The sequence below is a fragment of the Drosophila arizonae genome, chromosome X, assembly GCF_054131065.1.
Source record: "Drosophila arizonae isolate 15081-1271.41 chromosome X, UAZ_ARI_1.0, whole genome shotgun sequence".
In the NCBI taxonomy this organism is placed as follows: domain Eukaryota; kingdom Metazoa; phylum Arthropoda; class Insecta; order Diptera; family Drosophilidae; genus Drosophila; species Drosophila arizonae.
The window spans coordinates 11,379,855-11,403,231 of NC_142927.1; the positions used below are offsets into that span (position 1 = coordinate 11,379,855).

General features: G+C 44.1%; 5 protein-coding genes and 1 pseudogene across 9 annotated transcripts in view; 4 read left to right on the plus strand and 2 right to left on the minus strand.

Annotated features, from left to right (window-relative positions):
* Positions 1-13,556, minus strand: part of hang (hangover) — a 17,695-nt gene extending 4,139 nt beyond the window's left edge. For 2 of the 3 annotated variants that reach the window (XM_018015621.2, XM_089474634.1), the window contains exons 1-6: positions 12,845-13,556; positions 6,047-6,373; positions 4,820-4,966; positions 2,472-4,194; positions 909-1,927; positions 183-836 (exon numbers count right to left, since the gene is read on the minus strand). In XM_018015621.2, the coding sequence (XP_017871110.2) occupies positions 183-836; positions 909-1,927; positions 2,472-4,194; positions 4,820-4,966; positions 6,047-6,373; positions 12,845-13,084 (4,110 nt within the window). In that variant the 5' untranslated portion in view covers positions 13,085-13,556. The remainder of the gene's footprint in view (positions 1-182; positions 837-908; positions 1,928-2,471; positions 4,195-4,819; positions 4,967-6,046; positions 6,374-12,844) is intronic. The other variant, XM_089474633.1, reaches the window with a different exon arrangement.
* Positions 11,645-12,860, plus strand: LOC149267889 (uncharacterized; annotated as a pseudogene).
* A 266-nt stretch (positions 13,557-13,822) lies between the features above and the next one.
* Positions 13,823-18,410, plus strand: regucalcin. 3 transcript variants are annotated; one of them, XM_089474639.1, is made up of 3 exons: positions 13,823-13,979; positions 17,229-17,947; positions 18,013-18,410. In XM_089474639.1, exons 2-3 carry the CDS (start codon positions 17,229-17,231, stop codon positions 18,203-18,205), a joined length of 912 nt encoding a protein of 303 aa, XP_089330765.1. In that variant the 5' UTR covers positions 13,823-13,979; the 3' UTR covers positions 18,206-18,410. The 3 variants fall into 3 exon arrangements, with proteins under 3 accessions (XP_089330765.1, XP_017871269.1, XP_017871268.1); XM_018015780.2 differs by lacking the exon at positions 13,823-13,979 and adding an exon at positions 15,745-15,899; XM_018015779.2 differs by lacking the exon at positions 13,823-13,979 and adding an exon at positions 16,818-17,133.
* Positions 18,411-18,579: 169 nt separating this feature from the next.
* Positions 18,580-19,282, minus strand: Chrac-16 (chromatin accessibility complex protein 1). The gene has a single exon (XM_018015801.2). It carries the CDS (start codon positions 19,126-19,128, stop codon positions 18,733-18,735), a length of 396 nt encoding a protein of 131 aa, XP_017871290.1. The 5' UTR covers positions 19,129-19,282; the 3' UTR covers positions 18,580-18,732.
* Positions 19,283-19,344: 62 nt separating this feature from the next.
* On the plus strand, positions 19,345-21,196 carry Lsm12a (LSM12 homolog a). Its single transcript, XM_018015803.2, has 5 exons — positions 19,345-20,170; positions 20,401-20,534; positions 20,600-20,716; positions 20,826-20,957; positions 21,016-21,196. Exons 1-5 carry the CDS (start codon positions 20,026-20,028, stop codon positions 21,157-21,159), a joined length of 672 nt encoding a protein of 223 aa, XP_017871292.1. The 5' UTR covers positions 19,345-20,025; the 3' UTR covers positions 21,160-21,196.
* Positions 21,197-21,513: 317 nt separating this feature from the next.
* Tango4 (transport and golgi organization 4) lies at positions 21,514-23,222 on the plus strand. Its single transcript, XM_018015758.2, has 2 exons — positions 21,514-21,761; positions 21,830-23,222. Exons 1-2 carry the CDS (start codon positions 21,649-21,651, stop codon positions 23,151-23,153), a joined length of 1,437 nt encoding a protein of 478 aa, XP_017871247.1. The 5' UTR covers positions 21,514-21,648; the 3' UTR covers positions 23,154-23,222.
* Positions 23,223-23,377: the final 155 nt, after the last annotated feature.

A 23,377-nucleotide genomic window follows, 5' to 3' on the forward strand; every position in this document is an offset into this window, starting at 1 on the left:
TTTTTTTTTTTGCTAATTCTATTTGAGTTTTTTTATTTATAAGTTGTTTATTTTTTGCGACTGGTGCGGAGGCAACAAAGAACAAACGTTATTAATTTGACGCACACGAATGGATCCGCGCACGGAATCGTGGGATCCATCCACACAGATTTCACCTCGCTGCACAAGCCCAAAAAGCTCACCTGCTTGCTATCACCTCTGAAATGCCACTTGCGATGCACCTTGAGCGCAATCACCTGGGGGAACGTCTTGGCGCACAAATCGCACGCGTATTCCCCATTCTCGTTCTGGCGCTCCACCTTGAATTGGCCAACATCGGCGGGGCCATCGTCGAACATGGCCGCCAGCGGATTGTCCACATACAGATCCTGTTCGTGCTTCTGTATGTGCTTGGTGAACATCTCCTGGTCGGTGAAGCGTGCCCCACAAATGGTGCACGCCACCTCCGGTATCCGTATCTTCATTGTGCTCGCGCTTATCGCATTTGGATTGCTGCTGCTTGTGCCGCTGGTGGCCACCGCACCGTTGCCAGCACCGTTGCTGTCGCTGCCCACGCCACCATCGTCCACCAGCATCAGCTGATCGTCCTCCTCCTCATCGTCATCGTCGCCCGTCTTGTGCTTGAATATGGCGCGTTGCTGTTGCAGCTGCTGCTGCTGCTGTTGGTGCTGCTGCTGCTGCTGCTGGTCCTGCTGATGGGCGCCGGTGGCAGTGATGGGCTTCCGGTTGCAGGTGGGCGTGTGATTCTCCAGCATCTGTCGATCGAAGAACATCTTGCGGCAGAGCGTGCACTCCACTGGATCTGGCACCTGCGGATGCTTCTTATAGCGATGCACCTAAGGAATACATATATTTACATATAGCAGCTGTCTAGTCTGCAATCCACAGCTTGGATTGGCCACACTCACCCAGAGGCTCTTGCGTCCGCTGTAGACATTGCCGCAATCCTTGCACGAATAATCATTCGAATCGAACTCGTCGTGCGAATTGATGTGGATGGCTAGCTTCTTGTTGGTGTTGAAGTTGGAGGGGCAGTACTTGCACTGGTACCAGTAGAGCGGCAGGACGGCGCCCGCTCCGGCCCCGGCACCGCCCGTGCCCGTGCCCGATGTGTCCGCCAGTTCAGCAGCTGAGGTAGCGGTTGATGATTTGGTTGCCGATGATTTGGAGGCAGCATCGTGAGACTTGTGCACGCTGCGCTTGTGCTGCTGCAACTCCAGCTCCGAGCTGTACACAATGGAGCAGATGTCGCACTCGAACTGCTTCACAATCATCTCGTCCTTGATGGCCCGCCCGTGCACCTTGAACAGATGCACCTTCAGGCCCTTCTCGTAGGCGAACTCCGCATTGCAGAGCTTGCACTTGATGAACTGCACGTTCTGCACCTGATGGTCGGTGAGCATGTGATGGCGATACGATTTCTTCGAGCTGAATCGCCGCTGGCAGATGCGGCAGCGCATGCGCCGAAAGCGACGATCCGCCGCCTGGTCCAGACTGCGCCGGAACACGGCCTGCTCCTGTGGCGTCTGATGCACCATGGCGGGCGGTAGTCCACTGGCTGTTGTTGATCCTCCACCAGCTCCACTGCCGGCTCCAGCTGCACTTGTCGCTGCCGTTCCTCCTCCTGCGGCTCCAGCTGCAGCGCTCGTCGACGTTGCCGCCGTCGTGTCCAATGGCGGCGTTGCGGTAATTGTCAAAGATTTGGGCGTCATGCGATTGGCAGCCGCCAGCGCCGCATTCGTTGCCGTTGCGGCCGTATAATGCGAGCGCATGTGATTCGATAGGCCAATGTTGTTGCTGAACACCGCATTGCAGATGAGGCACTCCTTCTGCTGGTTGGCAATGCTCATGTTGATGCTGCTGTTGTTGCTGCTGTCATCCAGTCGCATCTTTTTGGCAACGCTGCCGCTTTCCTCCTCATCCTCATCTGTCAAGAGTGGCGGGGGAGACCGAAAGAAAGAGAGAGAGAGAGAGAGAGAGAGGGGAGATCATTAGGACAAGATTTGAAATATGGCTTCAATAATCGCCCCAGCTTACATATAGGCCTATATATACACACACATATATAAACAAGTAATATCTGAACAATAGTCATTTTATATGAGAATCGCATGGAAAGGCGCGCCTAGCTATGCACACATCTGAATATGTCTAAACATCATATAACTATGAGAATTGCATAGAGCGGCAAGCTCAACTCTGAACGGGTCTAAAGTTTAATTTACTTGAATTTAAAAACTGATGCGAATCGCATAGAACGGCGCGCTAAATCTAAACATGCTCGCATTTCAATTGAAGCAATTTCTCTGATATTCCACTGAATCTTTCCTAATATGTAGATATTGCCCATATATATGTGTGTGCATATATTCAGCAGAAAGCATGTTGCTGGATGAGTAGGACATTGGCACACAGGACTTCACAGACTGGGTTGATGGATGTGATGGGGGGGTCGCCAAACAAAAAATTACCGAGTGTCCCACCATTTGTTATTGACATCAGATCCTTCATCACATAATCATAACGGCCCGTGTAGACGTTGGGCATGCTGCCATCCGCCAGCTTGACTGCATCCGCATTCACAATGTACTCGAAGCCGCCCGAATGACGATTCTTGTCCACGCCATGCACATTGATCATGTGCTCGCGCAGATAGGAGATTCGCGGATAGCCCAGGCCGCAGCGCACACACTTGTACGTTTCGGGCAGCTTATTGGGATGCTTCGATTCCATGTGGCGCAGCACGTTGTTGTAGTTGTTGTACTGTTGCCCACAGATCGGGCACACCTGTGGCATGCGGGAGAAATACTGCGATTTGGGTGCATCACGACTGCCGGATGTGGAGCCGCCGCCACTGACTGCTGCTGCTGTGCCGCCGGTGCCGCCTGCCGCTCCACCAGATGGCTTCGGTGTCGAGGTGAAGGCCGCTTCCGCGGCATTGTTGTTGTTGTGGGTGCTGCTGCGTGACTCATCATTCGATGATTGACTTATGCCAATGCCCAAGGCGCCCAGCAGGCTACGTTTGCCCGGGGAATGATCCATGCCACCACTGTTGGCCGTCGAGGCATTATCGCTGCTCACACCGCCCAGATGGTCCTGGTAGACGTGGTCGAGGAACCGCTGATGCGTCTCCAGCTTGGCATCACAGGTCATGCAGCGCAGCCGCACAATGCACTCCATGTTGTTGTAGTGGCGACGCCGGTCCACGGGATCGGCAAAGTCCAGACCACAGAAGGTGCACTGTATCGAATTGTTGTCCTTGCGCTGCACATCCGCATGCTTGTCGTACACATGGGTGCGGAACTCGTGCTTGGTGCGAAAGCCCTTCGGGCAGAGTTTGCACTCGTACAGCTTGTTTACCAGCAGCTCCTTGGCACGCAGCTTCTCTGGCCGCTCCGATGAGGTCTCGTGTCCAGCGGATGCAGCTGCCGCTTGGCCAACACTCAAGTCAGCCGAGACAGCCACACCAGATGCGTTGGCGTGCGAAAAGTTCGGCTGCTTGAGGCGCAGCGCGTTGAGCACGCGATACAGATTGATGCAGTTGCGCTTCTTCAGATGCGATATGAACAGCGCCTTCGAGTCGTTCATCTTGAGGCAGTTGAAGCAGAGATTGCGCGGCAGCAACGGATACTTTTTGCGCACGTGCGCCATGAAGTTCTTGTAGGTGTTGAAGTACTTATTGCAACAGCGACACGTCATCGTCTGGTATTGCTCCAGAAACTCGTTGTTCTCCTGTATGAAATCCACTTTGTCGCGGGTGAGCAGATGCTGATACTGCTCTGGATTGTCATAGTCGAAGCCGCCGTTTTCGCATTTGATGAATGTATTCATTACCACCTGGCGATACTTTTGCGCTGATATGTTGCCGCCGGCGGCGGCTTTGGTTGCCTCTGCGGTGGCTGCTGCCGCCGCTGCGGCACGCTGAATTTCCAGAGCGGCGGCCAGGGCCGGCGTCGGTTTTGTGATAGGCGTATTGTTGGGTGAATCTGTCGACAATTGAAACAGATTCGGATGCAGATTACGTTCGTGGCGTCGGGCATTCGCGCGCGTCGAGAACTGCAGACTGCAAGCCCGACAGCTGGCCACCTTCGAGTCGCCGGCGGCGGCCACGTTTGCAACCGCGCTGGCGGGCAGAGATGCCGCCGCCGCAACCGCCGTCACGCCGTGTTGCGCCGTGTAATCATAGTCGGAGGTCTGTTATGCAAAAAACGAGAGAAAGAGAGAGAGAGAGAGATGGAAAATTGAGATTATCCAACTGACATACATACATATCATTTATTTATTTTCCATTGCTATTGCATGCGTGAATCATTTCTGGCATCAACTCCAATTACAAATTGAGTTCAAAATTGCACAATAATTCTTGAGCCTATTTGTTAATTGACTATCTCAATTATCTTTTAATTGCCTCAAATCCAGATTGGGTCCAGACCCATTCCCATTCTTTAATATTAATCGACAATTATCGAATAACTTTGATGGCTTCTATATCTAATTTTACAAAGTTAATATTTTCATTGCTTCATTTTCAAACTGTTCAGAATGTACGCACAAAGAAAAAACTTTACATGAATATCCGATTTTTATTGTAGGCATTTTAAATTAATAAAAGGATAAATTTTAAGTGTTGGAAAGTTATGTAAATTCCGCCAAATCCCATGGATTGTGATTTTTTGCTTGCTCTTGGTATTTTAAGTAATCCTAAATTAGTGCGTTTTTGCTTGCTTTGCCTTTTCACTTGTACCGTTGCTTGTTCAAACTCATATTTATTTATAATATTTAAATTCAGGGTTCAGTGTGTAAATGCTTGAATGTTTACCATTAGTGGCACATCGCCCTCATGCTCGGAGCGCTCTAGGAACATTGTGGGATCCATCATATCATCGGATTCGTCTATGCACTTCATTTGAAAGTCATCGTCCGTATCGTCAATAGGCTCATCCTTGATCGGCACGGCGGGCAGCGGCTGTAAACGAAACACACACGCGCAAACGCGATAAGTTGATAATGAATGCTAATTCAATATATAGGTATATGTATATACATATATATATTTATACATATACGTATATAGAAAGAGATAAATATATAAAATTCTTTGCAATTTGTAGAACAGAAAATATGCACTGGCTGATGCATCTGGTGAGGTTGAGGGAGTTGGTTGTGTATGTGACTTGTGGACACGCTTGCGAATGCACGATACAATTACATTATAGGAATAGCGCCTGAAAAAGCGCAGCTGCTGGGCAGCGCTCTGCAGCGTCACCGGCATAAGCAGAGGAGTCGTGACTGCGGCTGTGGTTGCGGCAGTCGCTGCGGCAGAGACAGCACTCGGCGCAGCGGCGTTGCTGGTCATTGTGGCAGCTGGCAGCGGCGGCAACTGCGGCGTCGACGGCGGCAATGACACTGGTACTGTTACTGGCACTGGCAACGGCAACACGCTGCCATGTTTCTGCTGACTCTGACTCGCATTTGTATTCGGATTCTGATTCGGATTCTGGCTAAAATCAAGTGGCAGCGGCAACGGCAATGGCAACGGCGCCAATTTAGCACCAGCAGCAACAGTGTCAGTCGGCTGCTGCTGCGACGGTGTCGGCAACAGTGGTGGCAGCGGTGGCACCGCTATATCCAGTGGCATAAACAATTTCGGCTTAAATTTGACCAATCGCTGGCCAGACATTGTCGCCTGTTGCTGGCGTCGCGGCTGACGAATGCGACTCAAGCGCTGATGATGCTGCGCTTGTTGGGGATGTTGTTGGTGGTAATGAGGCTGCTTGACACGTTGCTGATGTTGTTGATATTTGCGCTGTTGCTGTTGCTGCTGCTGCTGCTGCTGCTGCTGCTGCTGCAGGGTTGACGTCGTTGCCAATGCTGCCGCTGCTGAGGGCACCTGCAATAAAAGGGTCTGCAGCGTTTGCTGTGATTCCGCCGCCGCGCTCGTTGCTCTTGCTGTATGCTGCACCTGCTGCTGTTGTTGTTGTTGCTGTTGCTGCTGCTGCTGTTGTAGCTGTTGTTGTTGCTGTTGTAGCTGTTGCTTTGGACTCACATAAACTGTTAACGATTTGCGTTTCTTCAGCGACGGTATGCCATCCAAAATGTTGGCGGATGCCTTTTCAGCTGCAATCGTTGCCGAATCGATATTCGATTCAAGCTGCTGCTGTTGTTGTTGCTGTTGTTCAATGGAGCTTCCATTCTCCGTTTTGTTCAAATCCAAGTATCCCAGTAGCGTCTGTTGCTTGCTTTTATCGCTGTCCAGCCACTGCCGTTGCTTCGACTGTGAGCTGAGGCAGCGATTCTTAAAGCTCTGCCAGGAGTTCAAATAGCTGATGCAGGCATGACAAATATGAAGCGACAGACGATCCAATGGCGTAATCTGAAAATATATATAGATATAAATTGCATTAGCATGCATTCGTCTAACAATAAGAAATTATGTATTAAGAAATATAATTAGCATAACTTTAAATCTATCAACGTTACTGTTACTTTTAAAAAATTCAAATGATTTCCATATTTGTTCATCGCTAACACAAGTAATTATTCTGTCATTTTTAGCTCGTTTGTTCAGTGTCAGTGTGACCACATAACCATTCCCAAAAGTAATTAATTTTTAATATTAATTGATTCTAATATTCTCTTAGCCCAATTGCACTAAATAATTAGTAGAAATCTCAGTATCTACATTAAATTGGCGTATTTTCAGTTTGATTTAAACTTGCATAAACCCACATAGTTTTGTACATTCTAATGCATCGGGGATGCAAAGTCATCGGCATTGTCAGCCCCGCATCCTAAAATTAATTTACTCACACCTTTGTCTAGGTTTAAACGGTTTGGGGTTTCTTCGTACATGGCCCTAGCATTCCAAGCGGTAGCTAAAGCAGCGGTAAACCTACAATGCCTTTAAGTACGTCTATTAATGTCAATGACCTGCATATAATTATATGCAAAACTCAGTATTGCTACAGACCACATACGCACTACGCACACACACACACACGTGAGACATGCACACATACACAAGATTGCATTTCATATGAGTGTCCCATGTCCTTTCGCCTGCTAGCGATTTGTGTTTGTGTGTGCGTATGTATTGATATCTACATACACATATATACAGCCATGTAAACAGTGGTATGGGAGTATATACAGTACTATGTATTTCGCTATGTATAACTTGACTGATTCAAATTAGGCATATGAACATCGTATTGTTGTTGCTCATCTAGCTTACTGCTGTGTTGTGTACATAATATGTTTTTAATTGTCTGTGGCATGGGACCATTTTGGCTTTTCAATTAAAAGTATGTGGATGGGTAATACAACTTAATTATAAATATACATATATTGATATTTCTACACATTGCTCGTGCTTCAGAAATGAGGCATGGAGACTAAGATTTTTAAAATAATTGTAATATATATATATATATATATATATATATATATATATATATATATATAGATATAAATGCCTGAAACCGTTATATAAAATAATTGTTGTATATTGCTCTACTAAACATTTTTTGATAAAATATAATTGCGTTTTAAAATCAAAATCGCTCTATTTACGTTATTATTACATATATATATTTGTACATATTTAGTTATTGTACAAATACATGTGATACTTTACGTTGCGAAAATATTGCAAACAGTAAACTATCGTTTTTTTAAGTATCGATAACAAGTAGTCATAGAGGCGAAATTTAAATAAATCACGAAAATAAAAATCAAAACAGAAGCGCAAATAATCGTTGATGGTTGCTGTTAAGCCGGCAAATGCATTTGACAGCGTTTGTAATATATGTTCATACATACATATATATATATACATGTATGTTTTGTTTCTGCACTGCACACACACATTTGCATATTTACAAATTTGTGTAACTGCTTTTTTTGCATCTTCATTTGTTTTTGTAATGCGTAAAAACAAACAGAACTCGCGCCCATGCCGCTCCTCACATTTCCACACTCCACAGCATACGTGAGGTGAGTATGTGCGTGTTGAGCTTAGTATGTAAATTCAATATACATACATACATATATGTCTATATACATACATGCATAAATACGCAGGCATATACATACGCGTTTATATACAAATGTCTTATGTACCCACTTGAATCCTGCAAACCTCGTCCTGCCGAGCGCCGAGCGCCCACCGCCACACTTCGGATTTTAAGGGTTTCGATAATATGTTGTTCATTCACCTTGTTACATACTATACCCATACCGAGCCGCCCGCACAGCGACATCCTGTTGGGCACATCTCTTTCTCAAGTGCCACCGAGGCAGGAACACCACCAAAAGTCTTTGCCCTAAGGGGCCAAGGGGTGATGGTGACTTTAATAGGCATTATTAATATTACTCTTGTTGTTTGTGATGGCTTTTATTGTCAGCGGCAAATGTTCATTCGAATTAAATACGAAAATAACGCTATTTTAGCAATTGCTGACCACGGGAAAAGAAAAGAAAAGGCAGGAAGACGAAGAAGAGAGTTGCGCCCGAATTTGATAATTGCATAGCCCATTTGGTATTTAGTTACATAAAACGATATTTATTTCGGTATTTAATGCCACGCACTAACAGATGTTAAAGCAATTGCCATTAATTTGAAAAATATACTCGTAAATACATACATATGCATATAACGCATTCTTTTCTTGGTATTTATAGTTTAGATGTATGTATGTATGTATTTCTAGCTGGTTTCGAAACGTATAGATTCGTTAACGCTAGTTGAATTATATAAATACCTACATACATATGTAAATATGTATATAAAAATATTGTGTGAAGGGACTTTTGATTTGTGAAATTAATTGCAAGAAATCCGCTTGGACTGCATATCAGCCAAAAGGCACAAATCGTTTTGGCAGCCAGGCAGCAGGCGTTTTAGAAAGTTGAAAAGGAAATCTTTCATCCATCAATACAAACAAGATGCAGAAGCAGCTGCCACAATTGCCAGCTGCTGCTGCTGCTGTATGTTGTTGACCACCAGGTGCAACAATCATCATCATCAGCGCGCTGCATCGCCATGACGGTAACACCAAGCTGAGAGAAGATGGTGCCCAGAATTAAAACGCCGCTTGGGCACAGCCTGTCCAGCAACGCCGCATGATCTTCGGAGCTGAACGAGTTTTGGGTTCTTGTTGTCGTTTATATTTTGCTTCATTGCCGTATTTGCCTTTGTGCCCTTATTCGCTGTCAGCTGAGTATGTGTGCATGCGTACGATTGTATGTGTGTGCGTGTATGTGTGTCCTTTCCAGCAAAAGTAACCCTAAGAATTGGCAGTCCGTGTGCAGATCTTTACCGGTTGTTGTTGCTGTATTAAATTACACAGAAGCAGAATAACAACAATTACAAGAACAGCAACAACAACAACAACCACAACAACTGCGATTACAAACTTTAGTCAAGTGCATTTGTCACTAATAGATGCATCGATAAATTGTCTGGCTATCGATTTGCAATATGCTTGAAATGGGTGAATGGAAAGGCAACGGCTTCATCTTTTTTTTATTATATTATCAGTGCTATATCACTCTCTCTCTCTCTCCCTGTCTCCCACTCTGAGTAATGGTCATGACTATACCCAGGCCAACCTTTTCACCTGAACGCTTCTGATCAGAGAAAGTTTTTTGTTTTGCTTCCACCTGAACTTGACTTGCATGGGCATGGATGATGTGTATCCGAAATTCGATGCGGGACGCAGACACAACTGGTAACAACTGCAACTCCCATGCCCAGGTTAATCTGCTTGAACAGAGCGACCAAAAAAAAAAAAAAAAACAAAAAAACAAAAAAAAATACACTCGCATATATGTACATACGTTTGTAGCTGCCCTGCCCTCTGCTGTTCTACTCAGTGCTTTGTGCGTGTGCGTCTGTATGTGTGTGTGTGTGAGTGTGTACATGTGGTCCGCCTCCAGATAACAAGCGAACCGCACAGCGATGACGCCAACCAAATGGTCGCTTGTGTGGAAATATTTGAAAGTGTGTGTGTGTGTGTGAGTGCGCGCAAGTATTGGTTGAGCTGCTGCTGCTGCTGGTGTATTCACCATGAAATCGAGCCAAAGCGAAACCAAAGAGCAACCTAGTGCCAGCACCAAGCACCAAGCACACGCAGCAGCAACGTGTCGACAACGACGACGACGACGACGCCGACGTAGATGATGATGTCGTTGCCGGGGGCGCAGTCCAGAGAGTCATCGTCGTCGTCGTCGCTGAGCAGCGGGCAACCATTTTGTGTTGAACGAAAAGTGGATGACGAGGGCGACTCTGGTGCTGGGTTTGCCTGAATGGTTGCCTGCCTGCCTGCCTGCTAGCTGCTTGCTGGTTGCTGGTTGCTCGTCGGGCTGCCTGCTGGTTCAGCTGTGTGTTCTGTGCTCTGTGCTCTGTGTCTGCCTGAAAGAATCAATAACCGAGCCGAGAGCACCAGGCAACAAAGCGTCGCTAGCGAAGCCCACAAATCCAAAAGGCAGTTTCATGCGCCGTCTTTCTTTTCATTCCCATTTCCCTCTTCACTCGAGCACGATATATTTATATGTATATATATATATATATATATATATATATATATACATATATATATTTTTCGCTTCTCCTTTGTGCGGCTGCTTTGCCCCAGAGGTGCCTGCACCGGATATCATGAGCCCAGCGAGGAGTCACAAATGGAAGCCAGTGAAGGACACGACCAGAGCGCGCGCGCAAGCATGAGCGGAGAAGGAGAGAGAGCGAGAGCGAGCGACTGTGCAAGAGAGTCAGCGTTGAGGCAAGGGGGCGGACAGACCAGATGAGAGCGAAACGGAAATAGACTGGACGCTCGCTGGGCTTGGCTGCTGCTGATGCTGCTTCTGCTGCTGATATTAATCGAGACTTGGAACTGGGCAGCAGCCGCAGCTCTGCCATGCGGAGCCGAAGCCAGAATCGCCAGCGTCGCTGCTACAATGGCGGCGAATTCCATGGAAGCGAGGCGAGCACAAAAATTATACGTAATTGCTCTGGCGCTGGGCAGGCACAGCAGCAACGGCAACCACAGCCGCCGATATGAAACGAACCAAGCGCGACCCAAGCTCCATACACATATACTCACACACACACACACACATTCACATCGCACCGACACATACACATGCACGCACGAACGTCTCCTCCTCCTGCCCTCTCTGGGCACAGCGCTCTCAATCTCGTCGATGGTGACGGCCTCGAAAATTTTGTTGCCGTTGAACGGCCGTTCGGGCGCCGCTGCCGCTCATTGCGCTCTACGCTTTGTGCTGCTTATTCGTGCCGTGCGTTCTTAGTGCTTAGTGATGGTCGAAGATACAACATTTTAATATAGCACGAAATATTTATCATAATTTTGCCGTTGTTATTAATTGTTGGTCCTGGTTTTTGCATTTATCGGAAAATTACAAATTGCACAACTTTTAAGTAATGTTCGATAAGTTTCGCTTTTCTGTTTTGAAGTGGGCAAGCACGCACTTGGCCCATCTCTAATTTTGAGCTGAGCGGCAAAAACATTTCAAACAGTGAAATAGGGAAAATGGAGAAGAAGAAGCAGTACAAGCACAAGCAGCAACAGCCGCAGCAGCGGCAACAAAAATGTGTAAATAATAAACAATGAGCATAGTTTGTTGTTATTATTAATGTTGGGCTTTTGCTTCTGCTTTTTGCCGGCCAATTCTAACCTCAATGTTTCGCATGTACGGGAATAGGAATGACCATCGCTGAATCCCACAGCCACGCCAGCTGCTCATGGTTTGGTTTCTGCTCAGTTTCATGCCAACGTAGCACACGAAATGCCGATGATGATGACGCCGCCAACGACGACGACGACGACAACGACAACGACGTTAACGTCGGCAATCGAGCAGCGAGCGACAAACCAGCCAAGCAAGCAAGCAAACAAGCAAGCGGCAGCAGCAGCCAGCCACAGGCAACGCCAGCGACAACCACAACGACAAAGTTACACCAATACCAATAAACGGCGATGGCCGTCGCGTCGTCGTCGCCGTTGTCGGGCATCGTGACTTGGCACTTCAAGCAAAGCCAGAGGCAGACGGCACAGAGCCGGAGCACACGGCATGGCACGGCATGGACAAGCACAAATGCGAGCGAACGCTCGATTCCGTTTCCATTTCCAATGATGATGATGTTGCTCACGGGCAAGTGCCATTTTAGACGGGGGACTGAGGCAGAGGTGGAGATTGGATTGTATTGGGTAGAAGAGAATGCTGCTGTTGCCGTTGCTACTGCTGCAGCTGGCGACGAACGAAACAACGTTTGGCTCGGTCTCGTCGTCGTTGTCGTCATCGCCAGTGCTTGCACAATCAAATGGGGCCAGCCAGTAGCAGAGCAGCAGCAGCAGCTCGCGTCTGATGAGGCATATTTTACTTTTGGTTTCGCATTTAACCTCACTTTCTGGCTACTTTTCTTCTTTTTTTTTTGTCTTTTTTTTTTTGGCCAGCAAACGCTAGGTGAAGTTGTCGATATTAGAAGTGTTATCGATTATACACGCACAGACAGGAAATGCCGCTCGGCAAGAGCAGGAGTAGATTACCCATAAGCACAGCTCGGGTGTGGCTGTGCTGGCTGGCTGGCTGCCTGCCGGCCGTTTGTTCCGGCTCCGAACAGCAGCAGCAGCAGTAGGGGAATGGGTACCAGCAGTCATCAGTGTGTATAACGGTTTCGCATTAAAGGAGCACACTGGCGCAGCAGCAGCAGCAACGGCAGCGACAGCAGGTAGAAATCGAATCGATGGCGACGTCGATGCCGTTGCCAATGTGTGTGGATGAGTGTATTACGTATGCCGCTGGCAACATTTGATTTACTCACCTTGATATTTACGCAGTTGTGTATTTTAGTGGCCAACGGTTCCTTATCGGCCGCATAACTGTTAATGATCGAAATGCATTCGCTGGCGGGCGCAATGCACAGGCGACAGCAACTTTGTCGCGTCCGCTCCTCCATTGCTGTCGATGTGGTTGTATCCCCAGCAGCCACTCCTGGTCCAGATCCCGCTGCTGCTGGGATGGTTGGTGTTGCTGTTGTGGTGGTTGCGACAGCGTCGCACATTTTCGGATTATAATTAATATCTTCTTGTTGCTGCTGTTCTTTCTTGCTTTGCTTATTCGTTGTATATTTTGCACGTTTTCACTTTTATTTTGAATGGGGGCGCAACGCGTGAGCGTCGCTGCCGATTCCTCTCACTTTTTTTTTGTTGTATTTCTTTTTATTTTCTTTTCTTTTCTTTTTGCAAAATGGTTTTTGTCGCCTCGGCTGCGCGATTGCGGACACTTTTTCGTTGTGTCGTCACATTTCACATCTACTAATGGCTGGGCACAGGCTTGGGTAACGGTATCGGTTAGTCAGAACGACTCCGCCGTGGTCGTGTGTCCGTCTGCGTCTCAGTATGCAAAACAAAATTACACAGAAAAAAAATGAAATGAACGCAGAGCCGAACGACTTCCAATGTGCACCTCGGAATACAACACGTCCGAACCTTGCGACGAAACAACAACAAATGATAATTGCTCTATGAACAATCGATGACACTAAAATCGAAAGATTGGCCAATGTTATCCTGCTGTTATTGCTCAACAGTTCATGTTAACTAACAGCAAGACAAATAATCGATCATAAAATATGACAACATTTTTTGAATTTAATTTTGTTGAAAATTTTTTTTGTGCAACTTTATTTACGAATGATTAGTTATTATGGCAATACCTCCAAGTTTAGACAAAATTTGCCACATTTCGATATCAATACTAAATGGAGCAGTAGGGATGCTGCTGTCTATTATCGAGTGTGATCAGCTGATTCAATCGCTTAGTTTGCTTTCCACACGTTTCGCTTGTGTGACTGTGTTTTGGTTTTTGTTTTGGTTTATTTATTGCTATATACTACTTTTTATAGTAATTGCTTTCAATTTGATTTTTTATTGCTTCTAAGTAATAAGACATAAAAGGTAAAATCAATGCGTTATAAGCTCACAATAAACACAGAGTTTAATTTCATCAATAAGAACATGGCATAATTCAAATAGTTATGTATGTTGCGGCGGGCGTATCCGACTGCTCAATGCCTTGCTTTGTGTGGTAACGAAACTAGTTAAATTATTATTCTTAACCTACATGAATTTGACCTTCCATATTCCTTCTTTTTTTTTCATAATATATAAATTTTTATTTATATAACATAACATAGTAAAGATTTGTATATTATATGATATATGGTGTATGTCACTTGATCCCATAAAAATCTGCTACAGGCATTCTGCAAGCTTCATTGACATTATTTATTTATTTATTGTCCTTATCAAATTCCAATCGAAGCACAGTTTCACTTTAATAATTACTTTTTGATTGCAATTCATTTGAAGCTGCACTCATTATATGACTTTCAATTACAGTCGATAATTACGGATGATAAATAATGATTGATACGCATTTATTGAATAAAATACATATTAATAATTTAGATATAAAGTGCATATGCATATCTATATGGCTCTTAGCATTGTAATCTCCATTTGGCTTCAAATCTGAATGAATATATGAATTTCCTCGATAATTACAAAAAATATATACCAACTTAATAAATATTTTAGCTTGAGTATCTGCCAGGCTAATCTATTTAGTAAACTTTATGCGGGGACTCATATATAATATACGTGCATATAATATAAAGAATTTGTGAAATATTTCATAATTGTGATAAACACTTTGCCATTTTTCAAGTAAATGCCAGTTTTTCTATTTAAGAACTTTGAGCTTAAAATATTCACATAAGATTAGAAAGTTTATTAATAACATTAATGTGTATATTATAGCCCATATGTATCGTTAATGCCTAGTTTATGTGTCAAAGAACAGCCATAAATCATGTAGCAAATTAATTGAAAAAAACATTTAAATTTAAGAATCAAATAAAATATTTGACAAGTCATTTGCTGGCTATGAGAGATAAGGACCGTTTAGTACCACCCGGCTGTCCAACAGGGCAAAGATCGCTCGCATAAATAATGCCCGGTCTTCAGACACATCGGCCGATTTAGCATCCTTTGATTTTCGGCGCGCACAGTGGTTCGCAAATGATTTGCAAGGCACAAGCAATGCTCAATGCAATTTATCGCTAATTTGCGGACCGGAAGAGCAGATAAATCCTATGCATATGCCTGCCTATACACATATAAATAACAATATGATATGTGTACCAAACAACATTATATAAATATTCTACTTATCAAAAGCGCCCACACAGCAAAAAAATTATTAAATAACAAGTTGTCAGAAAAATCGTTTCTTTTTTTGCAATTTTATTTTAAGTACAGTAAAGTCTATAGCATGGCAACAGAGTCTTTAAAAAATAAAAGGAATTTTACAAATATTTTTACAAATGGCTCGATATCCTGTATCTCGGAAGCTTTAATTTAACTGTGTAGAATTTATCCAGATTTTACTGTATTCTGTACAGTAAACACAACTATTACTTGGTCTGGCATCACGCCCACTTCTCGTATTTCATCTTGCAGTGAACTTAACGAGTATTGATTGCGATAGCAATCCCTTCTGTTGTTCATTTCTTCATACATAGATATACTTATTAGCAAATGTTTATACGCAATGTGAATGTATGGGTGCTTGACTAAGTCTTATCAGCATTTGGCTTCACACTTGACGCTTATCAATCATATATATATATATTTATGTATATATGTAAGTATATCACGCATACACCGGCTGCTGCTGTCCCCAGATTTGGCTATAAAAAGATTCATAGCCAGCGATTCAAACCTCAGTTCACGCCAACTGTTTGTACGCGTTGTGTCCTATTGGCCTAGCCGTTGTTTAACCGTTAAGTTCGAATTAACAAACATATTCCAAAGGTATGTTTATAAGTGAAAGAGAATAAATTTAAGTCCTGCCTAAAATGCACATGGAGAAAGTTGTGATTTTTTTTTTTGTTTTTCACTTCTAAAAGCATAAACTTTTAAATTGATTGTGAAATAAACATAAATACTATATAAAAGGACATTTGTGGTAGCTAGTAAAAAAACAAAAAGAATAAAAATAAGTATCAGTAGCGTCATTGGAAGCTAATATGCAATTAATCAATTATCAAATAAAAAAATTTTTTTTTTTTTGCTATTGCCTTTGATAAGAATCTGATTTCAGATAGTTTGCCTAATCGCTTTAAAATATAATCAATATGTGCATTTTACAAGTGTTACTCAAGCCCCCTTTTTTCCATAAATGACTTTCAATTTGCAAGTTTTTACAGTTCACTTATTAAGCATTACCCTTCAGCTGTTTGCTGCTAGTAGCTCTATAGTTTTTATTATTATTCAATAGCCAATTACAAAATCTTTGAAATGCCAACCACAAGTGATTAATAGAACACTTTTTGTTCAACAATAATTTACTAATAAGTCAACAAGTTATGCATCACTGTGATTGTCTGTTTGCGCTTTGTTTGTATTATCCTTGAGTCACCATCTTTAAATCGCTTCTTGGTGATGTTCGATAACGTTTGCATATGCTGTCCTTCTTTAACGCACACATTGTAAGATATTGTGCTATAAATCGTTTCTCAGTTAAGTTCGATACTGTTTGCATATGCTGTCCTTGTCTGATATACAGATCATTGTTAGAGATTGCTTTGAGTGTGTATGTGTGCGAAGATTTTAGCTGCGAGTACCGTAAACGGATCGCGATTTTAGGCAGGCAAGTTCAATAGCAGCAGCAACAACAACTACAACAGCGAGATGGATGGCAATTACGTGCTCAAAGCAACAGCAACATCAGTAACAACAAACGCAGCTGACAAAGTTGAAAATCTCGGCCCGCGACCCGAGCAGGTGAAGGGCATGGCGTCACAACAGCAGCTGTGAAGAAATAAAAAAATCAACAAACTCAAACTGGAATTAATACTTGCGCTTGTTGTTGTAGTTGTTGTTGCTGGCTGTTAGCGTATTGGCTAATAAAAACACTTGTGGCTGCCGGCAGCTGCTTCAGTGCACAGTTACAACTGCCAACATTAAGCAGCTCAATTCAAACATGCAGTCCAAATTAGCCCAATTAGTCATATTTATTTATTTAGTCACTTTGTGCATTCCAACGGTAATTTGAATGTTCTCAGCTGTTTCGTTAATTCTCATAATTTTTTATTTTCTGCATATGTATATTTTCTTTTTTTTTTGTTTTTTGCTTCATAGATGTCGTACAAAGTGGAGCCACTACCCGATTCGTATGCCGGCCTAGGCGAGGGACCTCACTGGGATGTGGCCAGGCAGAGTCTGTATTTCGTGGACCTGGAGGCGGGCTGTCTGCTGCGCTACGACTACAAACAGAACAAGACGTACAGGACTCAGATTGAGGGCGAGACATTCGCCACCTTTGTGCTGCCCGTGGAGGGCAATGATCAGGAGTTTGCCGTCGGCTGTGGCCGCCGCGTCGTCATCGTCAACTGGGACGGTGTCTCGCCGGTGGCTAAGGTGGTGCGCACTCTGTTCGAGGTGCAGTCCGATTTCAAGGAGAATCGCCTGAACGACGCCAAGGCCGATCCGAAGGGTCGCCTCTTCTTCGGCACCATGCGCTACGTTGGGGACGAGTTCACGCACCGCCACGGCGAACTGTACCGCTGGGAGGCGGGCGGCAATGTGACGGTGGTAAAGAGCGACGTCGGCATCTCCAATGGCCTGGCCTGGGATGAGAAGGCCAATAAGTTCTACTACATTGATACCACCGACTACGAGGTGAAGTCCTATGACTATGACTTTAACACTGGCGTCGCCAGCAATCCCAAGGTTATCTACAATTTGCGCAAGGACAGCCCCAAGACTCACATCTTGCCCGATGGCATGACCATTGACACCGAGGGCAACCTCTATGTGGCCACATTCAATGGCTCCACCATCTACAAAGTCAATCCCAAGTACGTTAAGCACGGCTCTTCCGTTTATCCCAAATCAAACTAATCCGATTCCATTGCCGTTACAGCACGGGCGAATGCTTGCTGGAGATCAAGCTGCCCACCAAGCAGATTACCTCGGTTGCCTTCGGTGGACCCAATCTGGACATTCTGTATGTGACCACTGCATCCAAGTTCGATCAGCCCGCTCCGGCCGGCACTACCTACAAAGTGACAGGACTCAATGCCAAGGGCTATCCAGGAGTTAACCTGAAGCTCTAAAAACCCATTCCAGATCTATACCTATCTTCTTTTTCTTTTTTTTTTTATTGTTCCTGTGCATGGAATTATTAATGAATTATACTATATATTATAATATCGAATGCAATTAAATTACACATGTAAAAAGATGAGCATCCACACATGCATACAATAAGTGTGTATGCATATGTGTGTGTGCTTGTTAGCTATATTATTGATAAAGAAATCCAAGTGTTTTACTGAAAACTTCACAATCTGACATTGAAGGTTTAACCCAGCTGATTTATCAGTCCTTGATTTGGCATTGCTATGATAAAGCAATTGTTTTACAACCTTGCCTCGGTCAGAGAAGAAATGGCCAGATGAAAATTAATATGGTTATCAGTCGATTAGCCTTATATTTTATGGGCAATGCAAATTTATTTCACAATTATGTATAATTTAATCAAATTTTGTCCAATTAATAAAAATGTCTTTTGGCTTAAAACAAAACTTATTCTTATCACCTAATCATCATTGGAAGTCTGCCAATTGTTATGCACTCCACTCTACTCATCATCCGACTCGGATTCGGTACAGCTTTCATCTTCATCGTCGCTGGCATTGGAGCGATTAAGACGCAACATCTCTTGGAATTCGTGTACGCGAATTTTTTCGGGAACTATTTGTAGAAGAAACTCGAGGTTTTTCCGTTTGTTAACTAGCTGCGATAAGTGCTCGTACTTAAGTGTGTCGTTGCTTTGCTTGGCACACGATGCCATGTATGCCTCACGGGCCAGATGCTGCACAAACAACTCGGTGCACTTGGTCATAAGAAAGAGCACTTCGTTGGTTATCAGACCCGTGTCCATGGAGCTCTTCATGATAGTCCGTACTCGGCTAAGGGGCAGAAATGTGTCGGCACTTGGCTTGTGATTCAGCTGTGTATTATCTGCATCCACCATTATATGTATATATAAATAAATAAATTGCTAATTCTATTAACAGAAAACAACTTTTTGGCGCTAAATATAGTAAACCCGGCTTTTTGTTTGTTGCAAGCGAAACTATCGACAGGAGTTGATATCGAATTACAGTGATATCGATATGTTTGTTTAACAGAATGTAAAACAACTCTATTCGTATATGCAACACTGCGATTTCTTTTCTGCCTCCTTTTTGGCTGTTGTTTCGTGTGTTGACCAATAAATTTTTTCGTACGCAGCATATTTTTATTGTTACTTCTCAATTACAAAACCATAAAATACGTATTTAACACGCATAAATCGCTTGCGCTGCTGGCAGAGCAAATTATTTTAGGCAACGCACGCAATAACATTTGGTACAACTACCGCAAAACACGTATTCGAAGAAACACGACCGATAAAAAAAAAACAGGCAAAGGCAACTCCGACCGACACCAAAACGTGAATGTGAAAGCGAAGCGAATCCGCGGCAAGGAAGTGCAACACAACCGCAACCCACAAAATTACAACAAAGCAGAGCACTGGGCAGTGGATCAAAACAGATGTTTGTTACAAACAACTAGAATTAGGCGCACTTTCCACGCTAAGTATATTCGAAATTCGCTCGCCTGTTGTGTAAACAATTGCAAGCAGCGGCTACAATAAGGCTTGTCCCTTAGCAAAACAACAACAGCAACATAACATTGAAAGCATACATCTACATCTTGCTTTTAATTACACCACTCCGATCCATATAGTACACAAATATATAAATACATACACACATACAAAAAAAAAAATATATATATATATAAACACATATATATATACTTCTATCGCCTGTTGTCAATATCATATCGGAAGTTGTTCGAGTTGCAGCGACAGCGACAATTAAAAATGGCCGCTGCCACCGCCGACGTTGGAAATGCAGTGAACGATTGCTTCAGTATCGGTTCCACAGTGATCTGTACGACTTGTTTCAAGGAGGAGGTCGAGGGGGAGGTTCTCGCGTTTGATCATAACACAAAAATGCTTATATTGCGTATCCTTTTTCAAAACAAAACCAAATAACAACGGTCACTTGTCATATCAAAAGTGAAAGTTTTTCATTTTTTTTTCTTTCATTATCTTTAATATCTATGTGTTTTATATAATATATTTAGTTTTATATGAACACATATAGTTGTAATTAGCGAATAATTTAGTTGGTCACCTTACATCGTCACACAAAATCCGCGCCTTTGCCTTTCTTCTTTTCTTTTGCCCTATCAGAATGCCACTCAAAAACTTCAGGTGAACTGAGTGATGTTTATGTGATGAACTTATCGTTGTGCAGTAATGTGCAGGTGATCAAGGAATGTAATGGAAACTTCATTGATGATCCTCAAAAGCTCAACCTGGATCAGGTATATATTCAACCAACATATATCAGCCGAATTCGTATTTATTTATCAACTAACTTTTCCTATAGGTTAAAATGCGCCTTCGTAAAACAGTAGAAAGACGTCAAGACTATCTCAAGTCCAAAAATGCGGATGTTACACCAGAAGCACAAGAGCTCTATCGAGCGATAGCCAAACAACTTGGGGTGAGTCTGATACAGATATATACATATATATTTATATACATATTTATAAACCTTAAATAGCATAACAACTGTCTTAAATTTCTACTAATCCATCTTTGATCTATGACAGTACAATGAAGTTTCCTGGCAAGGAGCAAACATACAAATTTTGAATGAAGTTACCGTTTCGCCGCCATATAGGGTGGACAATGTTGTATCCAGTTCGGACAACGACAAGTCGTGCACGTATATTAAACGAATTGTAAGAAAAACGAATTCTGTAAGTTTGACAAATCTTAAAGCATTATCATGAATTGCAGATAAATCAGTTCTTCACCACGAGACCTTCGGCGGCTCAGGAAAATGCGCATGGTGCCAGCTCTTCGTCGGCATCGGTTTCGCCCACTTCCTCATCCTTATCATCAAGTAACGCAGCTTCAGGATCACCGGTTCCCGCTAACTAAAAATAAAAAGAAAAAACATATTTGCTTCAGAAATGAATTCAAATTGCATTGTAATTGGTTGGGGTTGCTGCGTAACGCTGACTACAAATTAGAACTAAGGTCTGTTTTTTTTTTTTTTATTTGAATAAAAAACATTAAAATTTAGTAAAAAGATATGTTCGATGGCAATTATGCCGATATTTAAGCGATTGTTCGCAGCTGGCTGCCGAGTGATTTACACGTTTTTCTGACGTAACATATTGCATAAATTTTCTAAAATCAACAAAAAAAAATAAAATTTCTGAATAAAGATATTTAAAATTCATGATAAAAACTTTCGTTAACATTATCCCTTAATGTGGAGAAAAAATACTAACATACTAACTATCCAGCAATCGATAACTTTTTGGTTTGCATGGCAAATTTTTATCGCCCGCCGCATTGTCGCTCAATGTGAATAGCAAATAATTCGTTTACGTTTATGTTTCGTATAAATAAAAACACATAAGCATGGAAGATGTACAAAAGCACAGCGTGCATACGCTTATATTTAGATCACTTAAACGCACACATGATCTGTTTGTTTCGAATCAGGGTAATTTGCCGGATATCGATGAGCGTTTGTAAGTACAAATGGCCATGCAATTGGCGCACAGCCATCAATAATAGTTTGGTAAATTTTTGTTTGCAGCGAGAAAATGACTCGTTCGATCAAGGCCAGGGATACTTATGGCTTGGTGATTGACCGCGCCATCAAATCGATGGACGATAAAAAAATGTCCGCCATACAAAACGGCAGCAGCGACAAGCCATTGGCCATTACAGACGGCAGCACCGGCCAGGCTGCAGCCGGCTCGGATTCGGGTGCAACCGGCGCAGAGACCGGCAGCATGGTTAGGTCTAATCGCGACAAGGACAAACCGATGGTGATTGGGAACACCTCGTTGGTGCGTGCCTCAATGCCAACAAGCAGCGGCAGTGGAGCTAGTAATGTGCAGCTAATACCAAAGAAAGCGCCTAGCATTCCCAAGCCCAAGTGGCATGCGCCGTGGAAACTATCGCGCGTCATCTCTGGCCACTTGGGCTGGGTGCGTTGCATAGCCGTAGAGCCGGGCAACGAGTGGTTTGCCACCGGCGCCGGTGATCGTGTCATTAAGATCTGGGACTTGGCCAGCGGCAAACTGAAGTTGTCGCTGACTGGCCATGTGAGCACGGTGCGTGGCGTCGCCGTCAGCGCAAAGCATCCGTATCTGTTCAGTTGCGGCGAGGATCGTCAGGTCAAGTGCTGGGATCTGGAGTACAACAAGGTTATCAGACACTATCACGGCCATCTGTCCGCTGTCTATTCGCTGGCACTGCATCCCACCATTGATGTGCTCGCCACTTCTGGCCGCGACTCAACGGCACGCATCTGGGATATGCGCACCAAGGCAAATGTCCACACACTGACGGGCCACACGAACACGGTAGCCAGCGTGGTGGCCCAGGCCACCAATCCCCAGATCATAACCGGCTCTCACGACTCCACCGTTCGTCTGTGGGATCTGGCTGCCGGCAAGAGCGTCTGCACGCTGACCAACCACAAGAAGTCCGTGCGCAGCATTGTCCTGCATCCGTCGCTCTACATGTTCGCCTCCGCCTCGCCGGACAACATCAAGCAGTGGCGCTGTCCCGAGGGCAACTTTGTGCAGAACATATCCGGACACACGGCCATTGTCAATTGCATGGCGGCCAATTCGGAGGGCGTGCTCGTCTCTGGCGGCGACAACGGCACCATGTTCTTCTGGGACTGGCGTACCGGCTACAATTTCCAGCGCTTCCAGGCGCCCGTCCAGCCCGGCTCCATGGACAGCGAGGCGGGCATCTTTGCCCTCTGCTTCGATCAGTCCGGCACACGTCTCATCACCGCCGAGGCGGACAAGACCATCAAGGTGTACAAACAGGATGACGAGGCCAGCGAGGAGACACATCCGATCAACTGGCGGCCCGATCTGCTCAAGCGTCGTAAATTCTAAGAGATTTCTAGTTCTTAAGCCAGCAAAAATAAATATTGTGCGGCTCACGTACAAATAATACGAAACGAATCGAAATCGAGTTTTGTCCAAATTTCAATTGACTTAAAGAGAGTTCAGGCTCAGGTTCAGATCGCTAGGAGCGATCGCTTAATACTGATTTTAAGCCATCCCCCTTGAAGGTTATAGTAAAATGTTACAGTAGAAATATAAGCCAATTCCCTCGT